The 15,855-nt window shown below is 41.5% G+C and overlaps 1 protein-coding gene across 45 annotated transcripts in view; it reads right to left on the bottom strand.

Moving 5' to 3' along the window:
- Window positions 1–15,855, bottom strand: part of PPP6R3 (protein phosphatase 6 regulatory subunit 3) — a 138,379-nt gene that overhangs the window by 49,909 nt on the left and 72,615 nt on the right. For 44 of the 45 annotated variants that reach the window (XM_036257663.1, XM_036257672.1, XM_036257676.1 and 41 more), the window contains 4 exons: window positions 14,523–14,660; window positions 12,009–12,074; window positions 9,544–9,656; window positions 5,674–5,787 (listed from right to left, as the gene is read on the bottom strand). In XM_036257663.1, the coding sequence (XP_036113556.1) occupies window positions 5,674–5,787; window positions 9,544–9,656; window positions 12,009–12,074; window positions 14,523–14,660 (431 nt within the window). Of the gene's footprint in view, window positions 1–5,673; window positions 5,788–9,543; window positions 9,657–12,008; window positions 12,206–14,522; window positions 14,661–15,855 lie in introns of all 45 variants that reach the window. The other variant, XM_036257678.1, reaches the window with a different exon arrangement.

Below are 15,855 nucleotides of genomic sequence, written 5' to 3'. Positions count from 1 at the left end.
CCGCAACCAATGTATGTGCCCTTGACCAGAACTGAACCCCCAATTCTTTGGTCCGAAGGCCGATGCTTTAACCACTGAGCTAAACTGGCCAGGGCAAAAATGGTTTAGTACTTTTAAAGTAAATGGTACTTGCCTGGCCAGTGTGGCTCAGTGGTTGAGCGTTGACCCATTCACCAAGAGGTTGCCAGTTTGATTCCCGGTCAGGGACATACCCAGGTTGTGGGCCAAATCCCCAGTGGGGGACATGCAGGAGGTGGCCAATCGATGTTCTCTCTCATTGATGTTTCTATCTCTCTCCCCCTCTCCCTTCCTCTCTCTGTAAAATCAGTAAAGAAAAAAAAAATTCCTTATTAAATAAAGTAAATAGTACTTTTTTGAAAATTCCAAGTTCTGTTTGCTACTAGTATAAAAAAAAAATGCAACTCGTTTTTGAGTGCTGACCTTAAAACCTACAGTCCTGCTCAATTTACTTGTTTGTTCTAGTTTTCAATGTATTCTTTAGGGTTTTCTAAGAAGATAATTCTGATGCCTGTAAGCAAATTCAGTTACATCTTACTTTCTAATCTGGATGGCTTTTCTTTCTTTCCTGCCTAATGCACTAGCTAGGACCTCCATCATAAGGTTGAATAGGATCAGTGATGGCAAATATGCTTGCTATGTCCTTGATTTTTTTTGACCATTAAGCATGTCAGCTATAGCCCAGCTGGTGTGGCTCAATGGACTGAGTGTCCTCCCATGCACTGAGAGGTCCCAGTTTGATTCCCGGTCAGGGCACATGACAGGGTTGCAGACTCAATTCACAATAGGGGGCATGCAGGAGGAAGCCGATCAATGTTTCTATCCCTCTCCCTTTCTATCTAAAAATCAATAAAAACATATTTTAAAAAAAGAAACTACCAAACTGTCTTCCAAAGTGGTTTTACTGTTTTGTGTTGCCAACAGCAGTGAATGCGAGTTCAGCTGCTCCACAATCTCACCAGCATTTGGCTGCCAGTGTCTGGACTTTGACCATCTCACTGACTGACTTTTAAAGATGAAGGAGCCTCGCATTCTCAAGGTAAACCATACTTAGTCATGATATATTACCAGTAGAATATACTGTCAGACTTAATTTGCTAGTATTTTCTTGAGGAACTATGCACCTAAGCTCTCGTGGAATCTTATGTAGTTTTCATTCCTGTAATATTTTTGTCTAGTTTAAAGTAATGCTAGTCTCATAAAATGAACTGGAAAGTATTCTGGGCGAGCCCTTCCATCTTCGGTAGAATTCACCAATGACGCGATACTGGGCCAAGAGTTTTCTTTGTTAGAAGCTTTTAAATATGAACTGAATTTCTTCAAAAGATAGAAGACTGTTACTGTTATCAATTTCTTTTTGAGTGAGCTTTGGTAGTTTTATTCTTTTAAGAAATGTGTCCATTTCATCTGCTGAATCTGACAATGAGCTGTTTGAAGTACCGTACTCTCACTATCCCTGTAATATCTGTAGGGAAGGTGGGTATGTCGTCCTCCTTTCAGTCCTGTTATTTTTAATTTGTATCTTTTCTATGTTTTTTTAGTAAATTTGGCTAGAGACTTAATTTTAATAATCTTTTTTTAAAAAGTTTTTAGTTTCATTGATTTTCCTGTATTGCTTTTCTCTTCTCAATCTCTTTGATTTCTGCTCTTAATTTTATTATTTCTTGTTTTCTTGCTTGTATTGAGTTTAATTGCTCTCCTTTTACTAGTTTCTTAATGTGGGACTTAGATCATCGACACGAGACGTTTTTCCTTTCTAATATAAACAATTAATGTTATAAATCTTCCCTGTGCTGCTTTTATACTACATTCCATAAATTTAAAAAAATGTTTCCATTGTTCAATTAGTTCAAAATATTTTCTCATTTTTCTTGTCATTTTCTCTTTGACACTTGGGGTTATTTATAAGTGTGTTGATTCATTTCCAAATATTTGGTGATATTCCAGAAATATTTTTTATTATTTTTAGTTTAAACTCATTATAGTATGAATACATATTTTATATGATATTTTAAATCCTCACCCGAGGATATTTTTCTTTAATTTTCAGAGAGAGTGGGAGAGAGAAAAACAAAACAAAAACAGCGTTCTCCATCCTGAGACAGATCTAAAGTGGACGAGCAGGAGGCTTGAGGCCTTAAGGGGAAATGTGCGCTAAGTGTTTCAGAATCAGAAATGTTTTTCCCACGTGTGTGCCCTTTAATATTTGTCATGTTATTCTTTCTAGTCTATGTCCAATGCTCATTTACTTGTCGGTTTTCTAACTGTTCCCTGGAGCGTGATAATGTGCGGAGATATATACGTAAGTGTCTCTGCAAGGTGCGCTGAGAGATTTGAGTCTGTTCTCATTCACTGCTGGATCCATGCAGCCTACCAGAGGGCACAGCGACGAGGACAGGAAAGGTCTGCTGTGGGCACTGGAAACTTTGACCAAGTTTCTGGATTAGCTTTGAATCACGCCATCTTTTTTCTAGCAAAGCAGTGAACACAGCCTGCCAGCCCTGCTTCCACGTTCTACGTCTCCATTCCCAGTCCGTTACTCACTGGTGGGTGATAATGGAAGGGCACTTAGGCAGCTCTGCGTCAGGTCTGTGGATTGTATCTATGATTTTGGTTATGTTTTCCCTAGTAAATCATATTTTAAATAATGTAACCAAAACTTAAGGTATTAATCAAGTGATATAGGATGGTTAGCTCGCTACTCATGCTGCAAGGTCATTGTACCATCTCTTAAAATGGTTTAAAAGCACATGAAGTGGTACTGTGACTTGAAAAAGGAATAAACCTGAGAAAAATGATACCGTTTTGTATATGGAAAAGAGAAACGACATAACTGCACAATTTAGAGCAAACAGAGAGGATACAACAGAAATAGAAGGAAATTTCTGACCAGAAGGAATTTATCCTCAAACATAAAAGATTATATTTTTTTTAAAAAAGGACTCAGAGTTTAGCCTTATCTTGATGAGATTTCCAAATCCCAAGAATAAAGGGTAAATCTTAAAAGGATATGGATTGGAGAAATGGGTCAACTACAAGGTAAATCAGATTGCCATGCATCTCATTTGTAAAGCTAAGTACTGAAAACCGGCAGGATAGTGACCATAAAATACTATTGTTGATATGTGCTCTGTTCCTCAGGGAAATTAAAGAAAATAAGTTAGAATGAAGAACTTAAGATAAGGAAATAGCCCTGGCCGGTTTGGCTCAGCGGTTAGAGCGTCAGCCTGCGGTACAGAGACCCGGGTTCGGTTCCCGCTAAGGGCACGTACCTCAGTTGCAGTTTGTCCCCGGCCCTGGTTGGTCGTGCGGGTGGCAGCCACTCGATGTGTCCCTTCACATCGATGTTTCTCTCTCTCTCTCTTCCTCTCTCTCCCTCCCGCTCTATCTGAACAAAAAATGTCCTCGGGTGAGGATTAAAAAAAAAAAAAAGATAAGGAAATATCGGTAGGTATGATGATAAATGAAACAGGGATGTGAAAATTAATGACTGTGCAAGTTAAATGTTAAGAATGATTAATTAAAATACATCAGATATTGACAAAAATGGAATCAAGTCCAGATTCTTTTAATAAAACTCAAGAAATAAGGAGAAGGTGTAAACTAGTGCACATCACAGTTTTTCATGAAGACGGAGGAACTGGGTACTTTCACATACAGACGTAGATGAGGAAAGAATCAGTGTGGGGCATTAGAAGTTACTTATACTGAAGTGTGAAGAGATAAACCAAAAAGACAGTTGCTCTTTTTTTTTTATCCTCACTGGATATTTTTGTTCAGATAGAGTGGGAGGGAAAGAGAGGAAGAGAGAGAGAGAAACATCTACATGAATGGGACACATCTAGTGGCTGCCTCCCGCATGACCCCAAGCAGGGCCGGGGACAAACTACAACTGAGGTACATGCAGTTAGCGGAAACTGAACCCAGATCTCTCTGGACCACAGGCCAATGCTGTAACCACTAAGCCAAACTGGCCAGGGCAAGACAGTTGTTTTTTGAGCTTCAAGGGGCTAGAAGTAATGACTTGTCATTAGAAATAAGCACGAGTACCCAGATCTTGGTTCCTAATACTGTTCTCCAATAAATGAAAGCAGGGCTCCTGAGAAAAGTAGCTGGTTCTATGAGGAGGGCAAGAAATATAGAAGAAGACTGCCCAGCCAGTGTGGCTCAGTGGCTGAACATTGACCCATGCACCAAGAGGTCACTGGTTCAATTCCCGGTCAGGGCACATGCCCAGGTTTAAGCCCAATCACCAGTGGGGGCATGCAGGAGGCGGCCAATAGATGTTCTCTCTCATCAATGTTTCTATCTCTCTCCCTCTCCCTTCCTCTCTCTCTAAAATCAATAAAGGAAAACAATATATACAAAAAGAGTCTGAACATCATGTAGTGCAGAGAGTAAGGAAGCACTCAAAAACCTACCCCAGGGATGGGTGTCAGAGGGAAATAGGAGCCAAAGCTGGAACAGTTTCCATAATAAAATAAAGCAATATTGTATCATAACCCAAAGTACAAATATCTGCAAGTCCATACTAATGTAATGTAATGTAAATAAAGGGTCAGAAGAGACAAATACCCAAACAGTTCATGTAGATACTTTCTCAAGGAGGAAGAATGAAACTTCTCACTCTTTACGTGCAGACTGTACTTTGTGACTTCCTTCCAAAGAGGACAGTGGGAAAGAGAGTAGGAAAGAGCTTGACAGAGAAGGCCAACACACACTTCCTCAACCAGATAATCAAAGACAGTTGTGTTGACAGTAGCTATCCTCCATATGATGTAGTGAAAATGGCATTTTATCTGTGTGGTCTCCCTTTCAAAGACCAATGATCATGGGAAAAGTGTAAGACAAATCCCAATCGAGGGGTATTCTGCAAAATACCTGACAGTCAAGTCTGGGGAACTGTCATAGCCAAAAGGATGCAGAACCCTCACCTGTGAAACCCCCCAAAACAACCTGCAGCCTCAAGTTAGCGGCTGAGGAAAGAATCACAAGGCAGAGCGTGCCCCCCCCTCTCCACCAATCACCATTTGGAGATCTGCCCACCAACCAGCACACCTATTTTCATAAGCAAAAAATAAGCTTCTTTTGTGTTTGAGCTCTTAAACATGGCCTCCCCCCCCCCCCCAGTTAATCTACTGAGTTTATTTTTTCCATTGATTTTTAGAGGGGTAGGGGAGAAAGAGAAACATCAATGTAAGATACACACTGTTTGGTTGCCTCCCAAATGCACCTCAACTGGGGCTGGGGATTGAACCTGCAACCCAGGTACATGTCCTTGCTGGGAATCGAACCCGAGACCCCTTTCGTGCTCAGGCCAACATTCTAACCACTGAGCCACAGCAGCCAGGGCTAAACAGGGTTTTTATTACATAGCACTTACTATCGCAACATTTTCATAAGCACTACAATAACCCAAATCACCAGAATCCAAATATTGCCAGTAAGTAGTATTCACCTAACTGTATTTTTCAACTGCATTCCTAGGTATTGCATTCATGTAAGACTTATATGTAGTTTATAAAGCAGAAAAAGATTTAGCACCTGAAATTCAAGGGAATGATATTACAGTTTATAACAACTCAACTCTTAGCTTATAAAAAATCTAAAAGCAAAACAAAATGGCTCCTTCTGTAAGAACAAGGAAAAGCTTACGTTGGTCGTCGCGTCTCAAGTAAAGTCAGCAGTATCTGGATTGCACTGACTATGGCCGATTCATTCTTATCCTTGTGGAAAATATTTGATAGAAGCTGCTCTATAATTTCTTGCCTAGGGAAACAAGTCAACAGTCAGGTGCAACATCACCACCAGCAATGACTCCCAAGAGCACGGCCCAGTACCAGGGAGTCAGACACTGAACGAGCACTGAGGGCCGCTGGTGCACGTTGCTCCACTTAACACAGTTCTCTCTTCCACACATTTACTCCAGTGGGCACGTGATCCTGCCTATTGTAAGTATAACTCTCCCATACGTCTATTTCTCCCGTCCTCCCCTCAGCAAAATCACCTGAGACCTTCTTCCCTTTGCCAAGCTTGTTGAAAGCAAACAAATATTTCAAGACTGGACTTCACCTCCCATTCAGACCAGGGCAGTAGTAGTGGTGGTAGTGGCTGGGGGGTGGGGTCATAAGACTTAGAACCCTTCACCCCCACAAAAAAAGGGAATTTTTCAAAAAGGCTAATTAGAACCCATAAGTGTTTTCCCACAAAGATATTAATGTATAATTAACAAAAATCTAAAACAGGTAAAAGAGAACAATCGTTGCCTTTTACTCTACAATTAAAATTTGATAAATTAAAACACAATAAAATGGGTCTGACTGAACTACTGCCCAAAAAGTATTGTCTGCAGGTTCTTCCTATGACAGCTCGCCACACACAGGCAAGGTCACAGTTAATGTAAATCCCAAGGGTACCTGCTGGGAAAATATATATGGACTTCTCAAGGAAACCTCTGTTTCTTAGGATCTCAGTAAATTTCAGAATCCATGTGAATTAAGAAAAGGAACCTCCCTGACAATGTAACACTCGGCTGGGCTGCCCCTGCTGCTCACTAGTCACCCCAAGGCACAGCTGTGCTCACTGTGTATCCTAACACCAGGTCCCTTGCCAGGCTAGGGCAGCAAGGAGAGAATCTCTTTCCACTTGGGGGAAGCAAATAAAACTGGTATCTAAACTAACTTCAGAGGATCCCCTTGTACGAAGCAGCTTTCGGGAACTCCCAGACCTGCAGTAAAATTACTTGTGAGACCTCTACCCAAAATAGCACTATAACAGTCCCTCGGCATGGCAGTCTACTAGATAGATACTAGGCCTGGGATTGTGCTCTGGAAGACAGACTGCCTTCTTCTTCTTCTTCTTTTTTTTTTTTTACAATAAATATGTGTATTCTTCAAGTAGCCCAGGAAGAGGGTAGTGACATGGCATCCGACTATAGATGTCCACTTTCTCGTTCAAGTGTCATCCTCATTCTTACTTCTCAGGGAGCACTGTCACACTTTCATCAACACTGCGCTGGAAAGGAGTAGCTAACAAAGAGGCCCTCACTATTTCATGGCTTGCATCATTCGAAGTTTACTCTATCCAAGAGAGCATTCTATTAATGGAAAAAAACAATACACTAACCCGCAAACATTTGATGGTTAAGATGTAACACAGTAGCTGAGCCATATTCTGAGTCTTATCTAAACATACAAATATCACCAAATACAGAAGAAATCGTAAACCAAGGGACTAAGGTTATTATAATGGGGGAGCATGTCTGATATTTAAAGGGGTTGGTTCTCATTCTCTACAAGAGTGTGGGAAGCAGAATAAGTCTCCCCACTGTTAAGTGCAGGGAAGGTATAACTCAGTTACATCGTAGGGCCTGACTCATCAGGTCCATATATTTGAAGAACCCAACTCCAACTAGTATTTAATGATATCAATACTGAGCATGTACCAATCTGCATCAAATGAGAATTGCCTGATCCAGGACTAAAGACACACCCTGAAATGCAGCAGCTAGTATACACAGAGAATCCAGTGGCTAGACCCCCTAATTTGGTTCAAACACAGCTGTGTGAACAGAGGACAGCAGTGGCGTTGAAGAACTCAGTGATTACTAGTGATCAGTCTGACATTCAGGATAAACCTGTGAGGTCCAAGACTGGAGCCATTCACCATATTTGGCCACTGAACACTCAAAACGTTAACTAGTCTAAATTAACCTGTCTTAAATGTAAAACACACAATGGATTTCCAAAACTTTGTACAAAGAAAAGACTATAGAATGTAGTCATCCCTCAGTATCCAAGGGTTCTAGGATCCTATGGATACCAAAACCCAAGGATACTCAAGTCCCTTATATAAAACTGTGTAAAGTATTTGCATATAACCTACATACATCCTCCTGTATACTTTACACCTCTAGGTTATTTATAATACATAATACAATGTGAATGCTATGTAAATAGTTGTTTCACTATATTGTTTAGGGAATAATGACAAGGAAAACAAGTCTATACATGTTCAGTACACAGGACACGTCAGCAACGTCACAACTCCCCCCTGCCTAATATTTTAGATCCATGGGTGAAACTGCGGATGTGGAGGAACAACTGTATCTCTTTAATAGTTTTTTAAAATCAGCATATGTTGAATTATTGTTTTGTATCTATTAAATGTATTAAAATAAACACCTATTTTTTACTTTAACATGACTAATATAAAATTTTAAATTATATGTGGCTTTTACTATGTTTCTCTTGGACAGCACTGCCATGAACCATATGAAATCACTGCTATTCAATCTTTTTTAATCTACTCAAATAGCAATTTTACATGATTCAACCTAATACTACTATAATTATTAGTATCTGAACGTGAAATGTTGTATATGTTATAAAAGCAGTGCAAATGCCAAGAATTATTGAAATGGGGCAGGTAAAAACACATTGTACTCAGAAGCTGATAGCCTCTGAAGTTTGGCTATTAGAGAGAACTAGTCAATGCCTCCCAGTACTATAACACAAGGAAATACAACTTTACTTCCAGAAGGCAGAGTTTAAAACAAGATACCTTGTCTCTAATTTGGTCCTTGCTTGTGTCACACTGCCAAGTAAATAATACTTACAAATGTTTATTTTAATAAAAGGGCCTTCCAAGGAGTTAAGCCAAAAGGTGCCAACGGGCCTCACTATACAGGACTAAAACAGGACTGACAGTCACTGAAAGGAACTGCAAGAGTAGCAGTAAATTGAAACGACACAGCCATTCGCACTTAATAATGCTAACTTTCCAATCAATCGTCTAAATGGGAAAACACCAGGTTTTTCTTTATTAAAATACTTTTAGCTTGTATGGATGCAGGTCAAATGTATGCTCATATTTGATGATAAAGACTCTTTCTGAAAATGTGTGAATCTAAAAAAACTAGTACATGCAGACTTGCCACTCGCAAATTTCAAATGGCACACCATCCCCAAGTTGTCTTTCGAAACCTACACATGACATGGTTATTCATTTAGGAATTATCTAAAAATAAGGGCAGAAGCAGTACAAAGAAATGAAACATACATGACATGCACCCCTTCAAAGTAGGTCAGATAAGGTTGCCCTTAGTCCACTATAAAAGGAGAGTAAACCCTAAGAAGGGCTTCTAATAAAACTGTTCACTAAAATAGGTCACATTAGTTCATACATAAGAGATTCTCCACCAAAGACTTGTGGAGGCTGTGAGTACAGTTACAATGTGGCTGCTACACCTTACAATGGCTTTATAGAATTCTAGTTTAAACTATATGAAAAGTTCAGAGTCTACATATAAATGTCCATTATTTACATCCTTGCCCTGTAGGTCTCTAATGGGCATCATGAATGGCTGGGATCAGACAAGCAATTTTCCTACCTTCTCACCCACCCAAGGGTATTATTTTCCAGCGATGTGATTCCCACATACGGAAGGAACACTTAACCGAGCTCATAATGGCAATACATCAAACTGCATCAAGAGGAAAGGACAAAATAGAGTTTTAAACGTACTTTTCTAGAGTGGCAAGCAGAGGATCTGGTTCTGGACTGTTCTGAATTTGTAACATCTGGTCTCTGCTCAGGCGAACAATTTCACAAAGTGACTGTGATGCATTTGAATGTCGCTAAAGAAAAAAATACAATTTTAACTGTAAAACAAGTCAAAAGTAAAATTTATAATAAAAAGTTAGGCAGAAAACTGCGTAAGACATGAAAAATTAACACTGGCCATAAGCTGCAATAAGTAAAAAGTCAAGCTCAAAGAGCATGTAAAAAGGATGAGAATTTTATTTTGCCAAGCTAATGAGCATTACCTAACAATACTGCACAGTACATATTACTATTCGTGATAAAAACAGTAATGTGTGATAAAAGAGGTGATAAAAGTGTTGGCAAGGTAAAGCTTCTACAACTGAATACCTGGAAAAAACATCTCTCTAAAACATACACTTTTATCAGCATAGAAAGACGCACACATTTCTATGGTATTAAAAAAAAAAGGGTAATACACCTTCCTGGAATATATCAATGGATAGTAAATATCACACCTTCCCCAAGTGTTCAATGTATTTACCTTACAGGAAAACGCTACCATCTCAGCACCCAAACACTGAGCATCACCTGCAGTACAAGGAGAACTGTGCTATTCCAGCACAGATGACTATGCACCAGGATATCAAAATCCACTGATTGGAGTCAGGAGCCTAACATTTCCTTAATAAATATAAATTCGTCAGTTCAATTTTAGCATGTAATCTATCATCTAATGCAGAAATATCAACAGGACTGTACAAAGCACGAAATTAACTTTCTTGCAAGTCAAGTAGGGAAGGTGCTGGTGCCCAAACACATGGGTCCTTCACCAAAAAAAAAAAAAAAAAAAAAAAAAAACAAGTCTGTTGCAGAGCTGGGCTTCTCCTTTATCAATTTTGCCTGGACCCTGCAGACAGGTATAACATCCTATTGAGTCATCAAGTTCTTCTGCTCAAGAACCTGAACCTAGTGATGAGCAAGCCTGGTCCAAGGGTCACTGCTCCTGCGAATGGGCAGGCTGTGCTCCCGCCATCACCTTCCACACACCCATTGCATGGCACCACCCACCTCCCGGCCACAGGAGCCGGACAACCTCCCACCCAGACCCGATGCTCCTTCTAAGCAGGGTTCTCACACTCGGGCACCTGACACATTGGAACGTGTCCTCAATGTTGACAGTAACAATACTATACTGTCCCAAGAGGACTGACAGAGAATCAACAATCCTGTTAATAGCTAGCTCTTTTCTTTTTTTTTTCTTTTTAGGATATACTCCAGGTACTGAGTTTTTTAATGGTCAGAAGTGGAAGAGGAGGGGCTAAACCCATCTTAACAGAAAATTAGCCTTGGTGAGGAAATACCCTCTGGCAACGCATCTCCTCTTTTGCACGCTCCTGTCTAACCAGCAACCTAGAGAGCACAAGGAGGGCCCCCTGTGTCTTGTGATGTATCCTACATCTTCTTTAAATCAACTTCTTCATAGATATTAGGTCGAACAGCATGGAAATGTCATGTCTGTAGGTAGAAATGGCTGACTGCTGACACTTCCACATGGCTCAGCCCGCCACTAAAGGTGGTAAGAAGAGGAGTAGCAGCCATGGCTGATTTGGCTCAGTGTCAGCTTGCGGACCAATGAGTTGCGGGTTTGAGTCTGGCCAAAGGCACGTACTCTGCGTACTCTGCTTGCGGTTGTTCCGGGCCCTGGTTGGGTCATGTGGGAGGCAACCAGTCGACATGTTTCTTTCTCCCTCCCTCCCTCCCTCCCACTTTATCTGAAGATAAATAGAAAAATATCCTCAGGTGAGGATTAAAAAAAAAGAAGAGCAGCAGCAGAGAAGCACAGTGACTGCCTCCTCGACAGAGCCACATGGGCTGTCCTGGCATCCCCATCCTGACAGGCATCCCCCAACAGAGCTCACTCTGCAAACTGCAAAGCAGTGCCAATCCTGATGCCAAGTCCATCTTCAGCACCAAGGAGAAAGCCAAACCTGCCAGAGCATGAAAGCTCGAGCCAGGAAGGACAAGCACTGAGACCTGGTCACTCCAGGGATTCAAAGACGTCAACAGTGACCAAGGCCCTGACAAATGCAGATGTGGCCATCTCATTTGGGCTAAAGATGGGTATTTTAAAAAAAGACAGTAAGGACAGAGGAGCTTTGTAACAAAGGCAAACAATTAGCATGAAATCCGAGCTCTAGAAAGGAGACTGCTACAACCAGAGCTTGCTGCCTTTCACACTTCTGGAAACTTTCTGAGTATCAGCAAAACATAGTAAACACAGTCTTTTAAAAGCCTTTAGTGTTTAAAAAATTGTCAGCTTTAAGAGTGCCAGATTATAACTGTTCTACCTGTCCTCTATTTCATATTTCATGCAATTATGCTGTGTCCAAATAAATATTGTTTTTTTTTTTTAAGTCAGTTTATAGTCATACAAAAGAACTTACATCTTCTTCTTGCGATGGATGAACTATTTCCACAAGCCTCTGGATAATTTTCTCCTCATTTAACCACTGTAAAACACATTGTAGAAGTGATCATAGCAATGAGTGGCTCTTGTTCAAGCCCCAATGAAGATTAACATACTTGGAAATATCCATCACATTTTAAGTAGAATGTTACAGGTTTCTCTGGACTTTGAACACTACAGGAAATTAAAAGTCCCCCAAGGAAAAGGCCAGTGAATATATAATTTTAACAGTAGCCAACAGCATCAACTACTCCCCAACTTACAACACCCACATCACGAAAACTCTATACATCAGCTTCCTAGCCATGGGATACTTTTCAGACACTGAGCGCTAAAAGGGTTTGAACTTTGGTTATTGGGAATTGGGGGTAGAATTCATACATTTTCTATAAAAGAGTATTCACTTTGAGAGAGCTTCAGAAAGATTAAGAAAACAAATTATTTAGTATTAAGCCTCTGGGTCAAAACACATTATGAACTTTTAGATTCCAAAACCACCACCACCACAGGCAACGTTGGGGGCGGGGGCAGCACTACAGAAGCAGAGTTCATCTGCCCTGTCACACGTTAGCAAAGACCTATTCTCATCGACTGGGACAGTCTCTTCTTCACCCATACATGAAACACTGCTGTGAATGAAAACATGAAGGGATGAAAATAAGGAAGAATAAATGACAACTCAGCTGGTGTAATATGGTTCCACAAGGAACAGAAACACTATAATAAACTAGATGCTCACTACCTAGAAAGGACACCCCCCTCCCCAAAGGTGATGGGGGGAAGAACTGGGTGGCAAGAAATCAAACCTAATTCGCTAAAGGCATAAAGAAAAACCCTAAAACTGTCTCCAGCTCCTTAAGGAAAATATAAACAATAGCTATTAGGGTGGGTGCCACAAAGGCAAAGGTCCAACTTCAGAGTTTAAAATCTGTTTTATGACATGCAAATGAACCACCCTCCCAGGGTCATGTTCAATGCAGAACTGACTCAGTAGGGCAGCGGGGAGACCTAAGCTTCTGGATTTCTAACAAGCTCTCAGGTGATGTCTGGGAAAGTCCTAAAACAGAATGGTAAGTAACACCTGTACAAAGGGGAAGGGGGGGAGGGTCTTGACTATCACTCGTCAGTCTCCTACCCTAGTGCCTTCACAGCTAGTAACAAGCACCTATATTCCAAGCCTACTTTTAGACTGATCCCCCACAGAAGGCCCCAAATAAAGTGTCATTTAGGAGCTTTTAGCTACCCTTCCCCCAATCCATGCCTTTAGTAACGCCTATCTCCACAGGTGCATCTAATTCCTTCTTTTAAAAAAACCATACCGAAAATTCCCCCTGTAATAATTCAAATCTAAAGGCGACCTTCCCCCTTGTTCTCAACAGTCTTCCCTGGAATCCTCAACCTCTTTCACATCCACAAAAACATACCTAAAAGGAACCAGTGTCCTGGTTCAGGGCCCTTGCACAGGCAGCTCCCAGGACATTCCCTAGGTCTGCCAGCTGGCTTCCTCACGATGCTCACAATTCCCGGTAGAACCCTGCCTGGTCCTAGAGGTGAAGTTCTGACCCCATCCCCAATCCTCCTCCTCAGGCCAACACACGCCCTGCACTCCTGCCCATCTCAGCGGAGCACCCCCTTTCCTGGGGCACCACCTGAAAGACACTCCCGTCTCTCCTTCTTTAATTAAAACCAACACTTCCAATGAAACTCATTTCCTGAGAAATCAGTAAGTTCTAAGATTCAAAGTTGAGTATGAAAGCTGGAATGAACCAGGGAATGGTTCCAGAGAAGGCAGTGATGAGAACGAGAGGGAGGGACAGAAGACAAGGACAGGAGGCAAGACAAGAACCTCTGAGAAACCTCACCTTCACATTCCTCACACCTCCCTCTTCCCACTCAAATCCCACTCAAGCAGCACACGTGTCCTAAAATAACCATCTCACCAAAATTATAAATATGTGCCCTTTAGGAAATAAGCTCCATTCTCCTTCTTACCCCGTGCTCCTAGGTCCCCTGGAGAAGAAAGTTACTTCTGAAGCCTCATTCCCTGGAAATACAGACAGCTCTCCTTTTCAACTTTTAGAGATAACCCTGTAGTGTGACCATCTTCTCTAGAAAGAGGCCTCAAAGCATCTCAGATGAGATATAGCTCACAACAGTCATACTTCTGCCTTCCCCATCTGGCCAGCTTTGAGACAAATCCTCAGCCCTTTCTACCTTCCCACCCCACTGACAAACAAGCCAGCAGAGAGAACTGAACCCCCACAAGGAAACATCCTGAGAATCTGGCGGGGGGGGGGGGGTGCATATCTGAAACCTTAATCCTGCAAAATCTGAATCTCTTCCTATCTCAGAACACCCCAGCCCCATTTCCCAGAAAACCTTCTCATACCAATCCCCTGGAATCGTCCCCCCCCCCCCCCCCAGCAGAGAGCAGCCCGTGGGCTCACGCACCTCTTCCCACCCCGGTCCAGGACAGTCACAATCTACTCACATTCAGCACATCTTGCCTGGGCTGTGGAGGCTCGATGCACGTCAGGAGCCTGAGCAACAAATCCATGATAGCTGAAGTTCCTATGTGCTTTATAATAAGGTCTACAAAATCACGTTTCTTCTTTAAGAAATCCACAATCTAGAGGAGAACAAATCAAAACTGAAAGACATGTATATAACCTGGGAGCTATAATCTTCAGAATGCTGTCAGCCCTGCCCCCTCCAAAATCACACCACTTTGAGTGGAGGAATGGTGAATGCTGAATTCATAATAAGATGTCGAGTTGGGAAGCCTGCTAATTGTTATGCTATTCAAAAACCCCTAGGGCGGGCGGGGGGGAAACAACCTCCCAAATTATCACACATTCCCTAATACAAAATACACCATAATAAAATCTTTTATTTCTGTTCACTTTCATTATTAATCCTCAAAGAATGAGGATGAAAAACTTAATAAAGAGCAAGAGAATATACCATTTCAGTTTATAAACATAAAACAAGTCCATTAGACTGTGCACTAAAGTGTGGAATACATATCAAAATCCTAATTACACTCTAGCCAGTAAGAGAAAAAAAAAATCAAAATGTAGAGATTTCTCTATCAGTCAGAGTGACCAACTCACCTATTATAAAAACATCACATGTGGATTTTATTTTAGCATTTCGCCTGATCAGACTCACCAAGGAGAGTGAGTACAGCAGAGGCTGACAGTTATATGGAGACCATGACAACGGAAATAAAGGTACCACCCTGCCCACCTGGGTCTCTTCTGTGCAGGAAGAAAAGGGAGACTGCTCTGTCCTGTCCTGCTCTGACTCCTGTCTGTGTGCACGAGTCATCTAGTCATGAGTCCCAGAGGCAGCAGGCTAGCGTGGCAGCGGCTCTAACGCAGGCTCACTGCAGTCACTCAAAAGCCTATATGCTGGGGCTGCTTAACTCAATGTTGCAGATACAGAAACCGAGGCTCAGGCCAGTTAAGTATCTTGCTAGAAAACTAAACAGAGGCTGTCTTGAAATTTAAACTTGTATCTGTACATCCCAGAAGCCACAATCCTGCCATTATCCCACATGAAAGAGTCTAACAGCCAACTAAACTTGCTTCACACACAGAACCAGGTGTAATAAGTGCAGGATGGACAATCACATGTGGCTTCTCCAGATAATGACGTTAAATGTTGTAATAAACCTTCAAGAAGTTATACATAATTAATCCACTCACAACGGAGTCACACAATAGTTATTAAAAGCGCAGTTGAGGAGAGCGAAGGAAAAAGTACTGGATCTGGAGCCCGAGGCACAGCCAGGACAGCAAGCTGTCCCGTACAGAGGATGA

The sequence above is a fragment of the Molossus molossus genome, unplaced genomic scaffold, assembly GCF_014108415.1.
Source record: "Molossus molossus isolate mMolMol1 unplaced genomic scaffold, mMolMol1.p scaffold_m16_p_13, whole genome shotgun sequence".
Taxonomy (NCBI): Eukaryota; Metazoa; Chordata; class Mammalia; order Chiroptera; family Molossidae; genus Molossus; species Molossus molossus.
The sequence above is the reverse complement of the archived record's forward strand: the minus strand, read 5'-3'. Positions and strand labels throughout refer to the sequence as shown.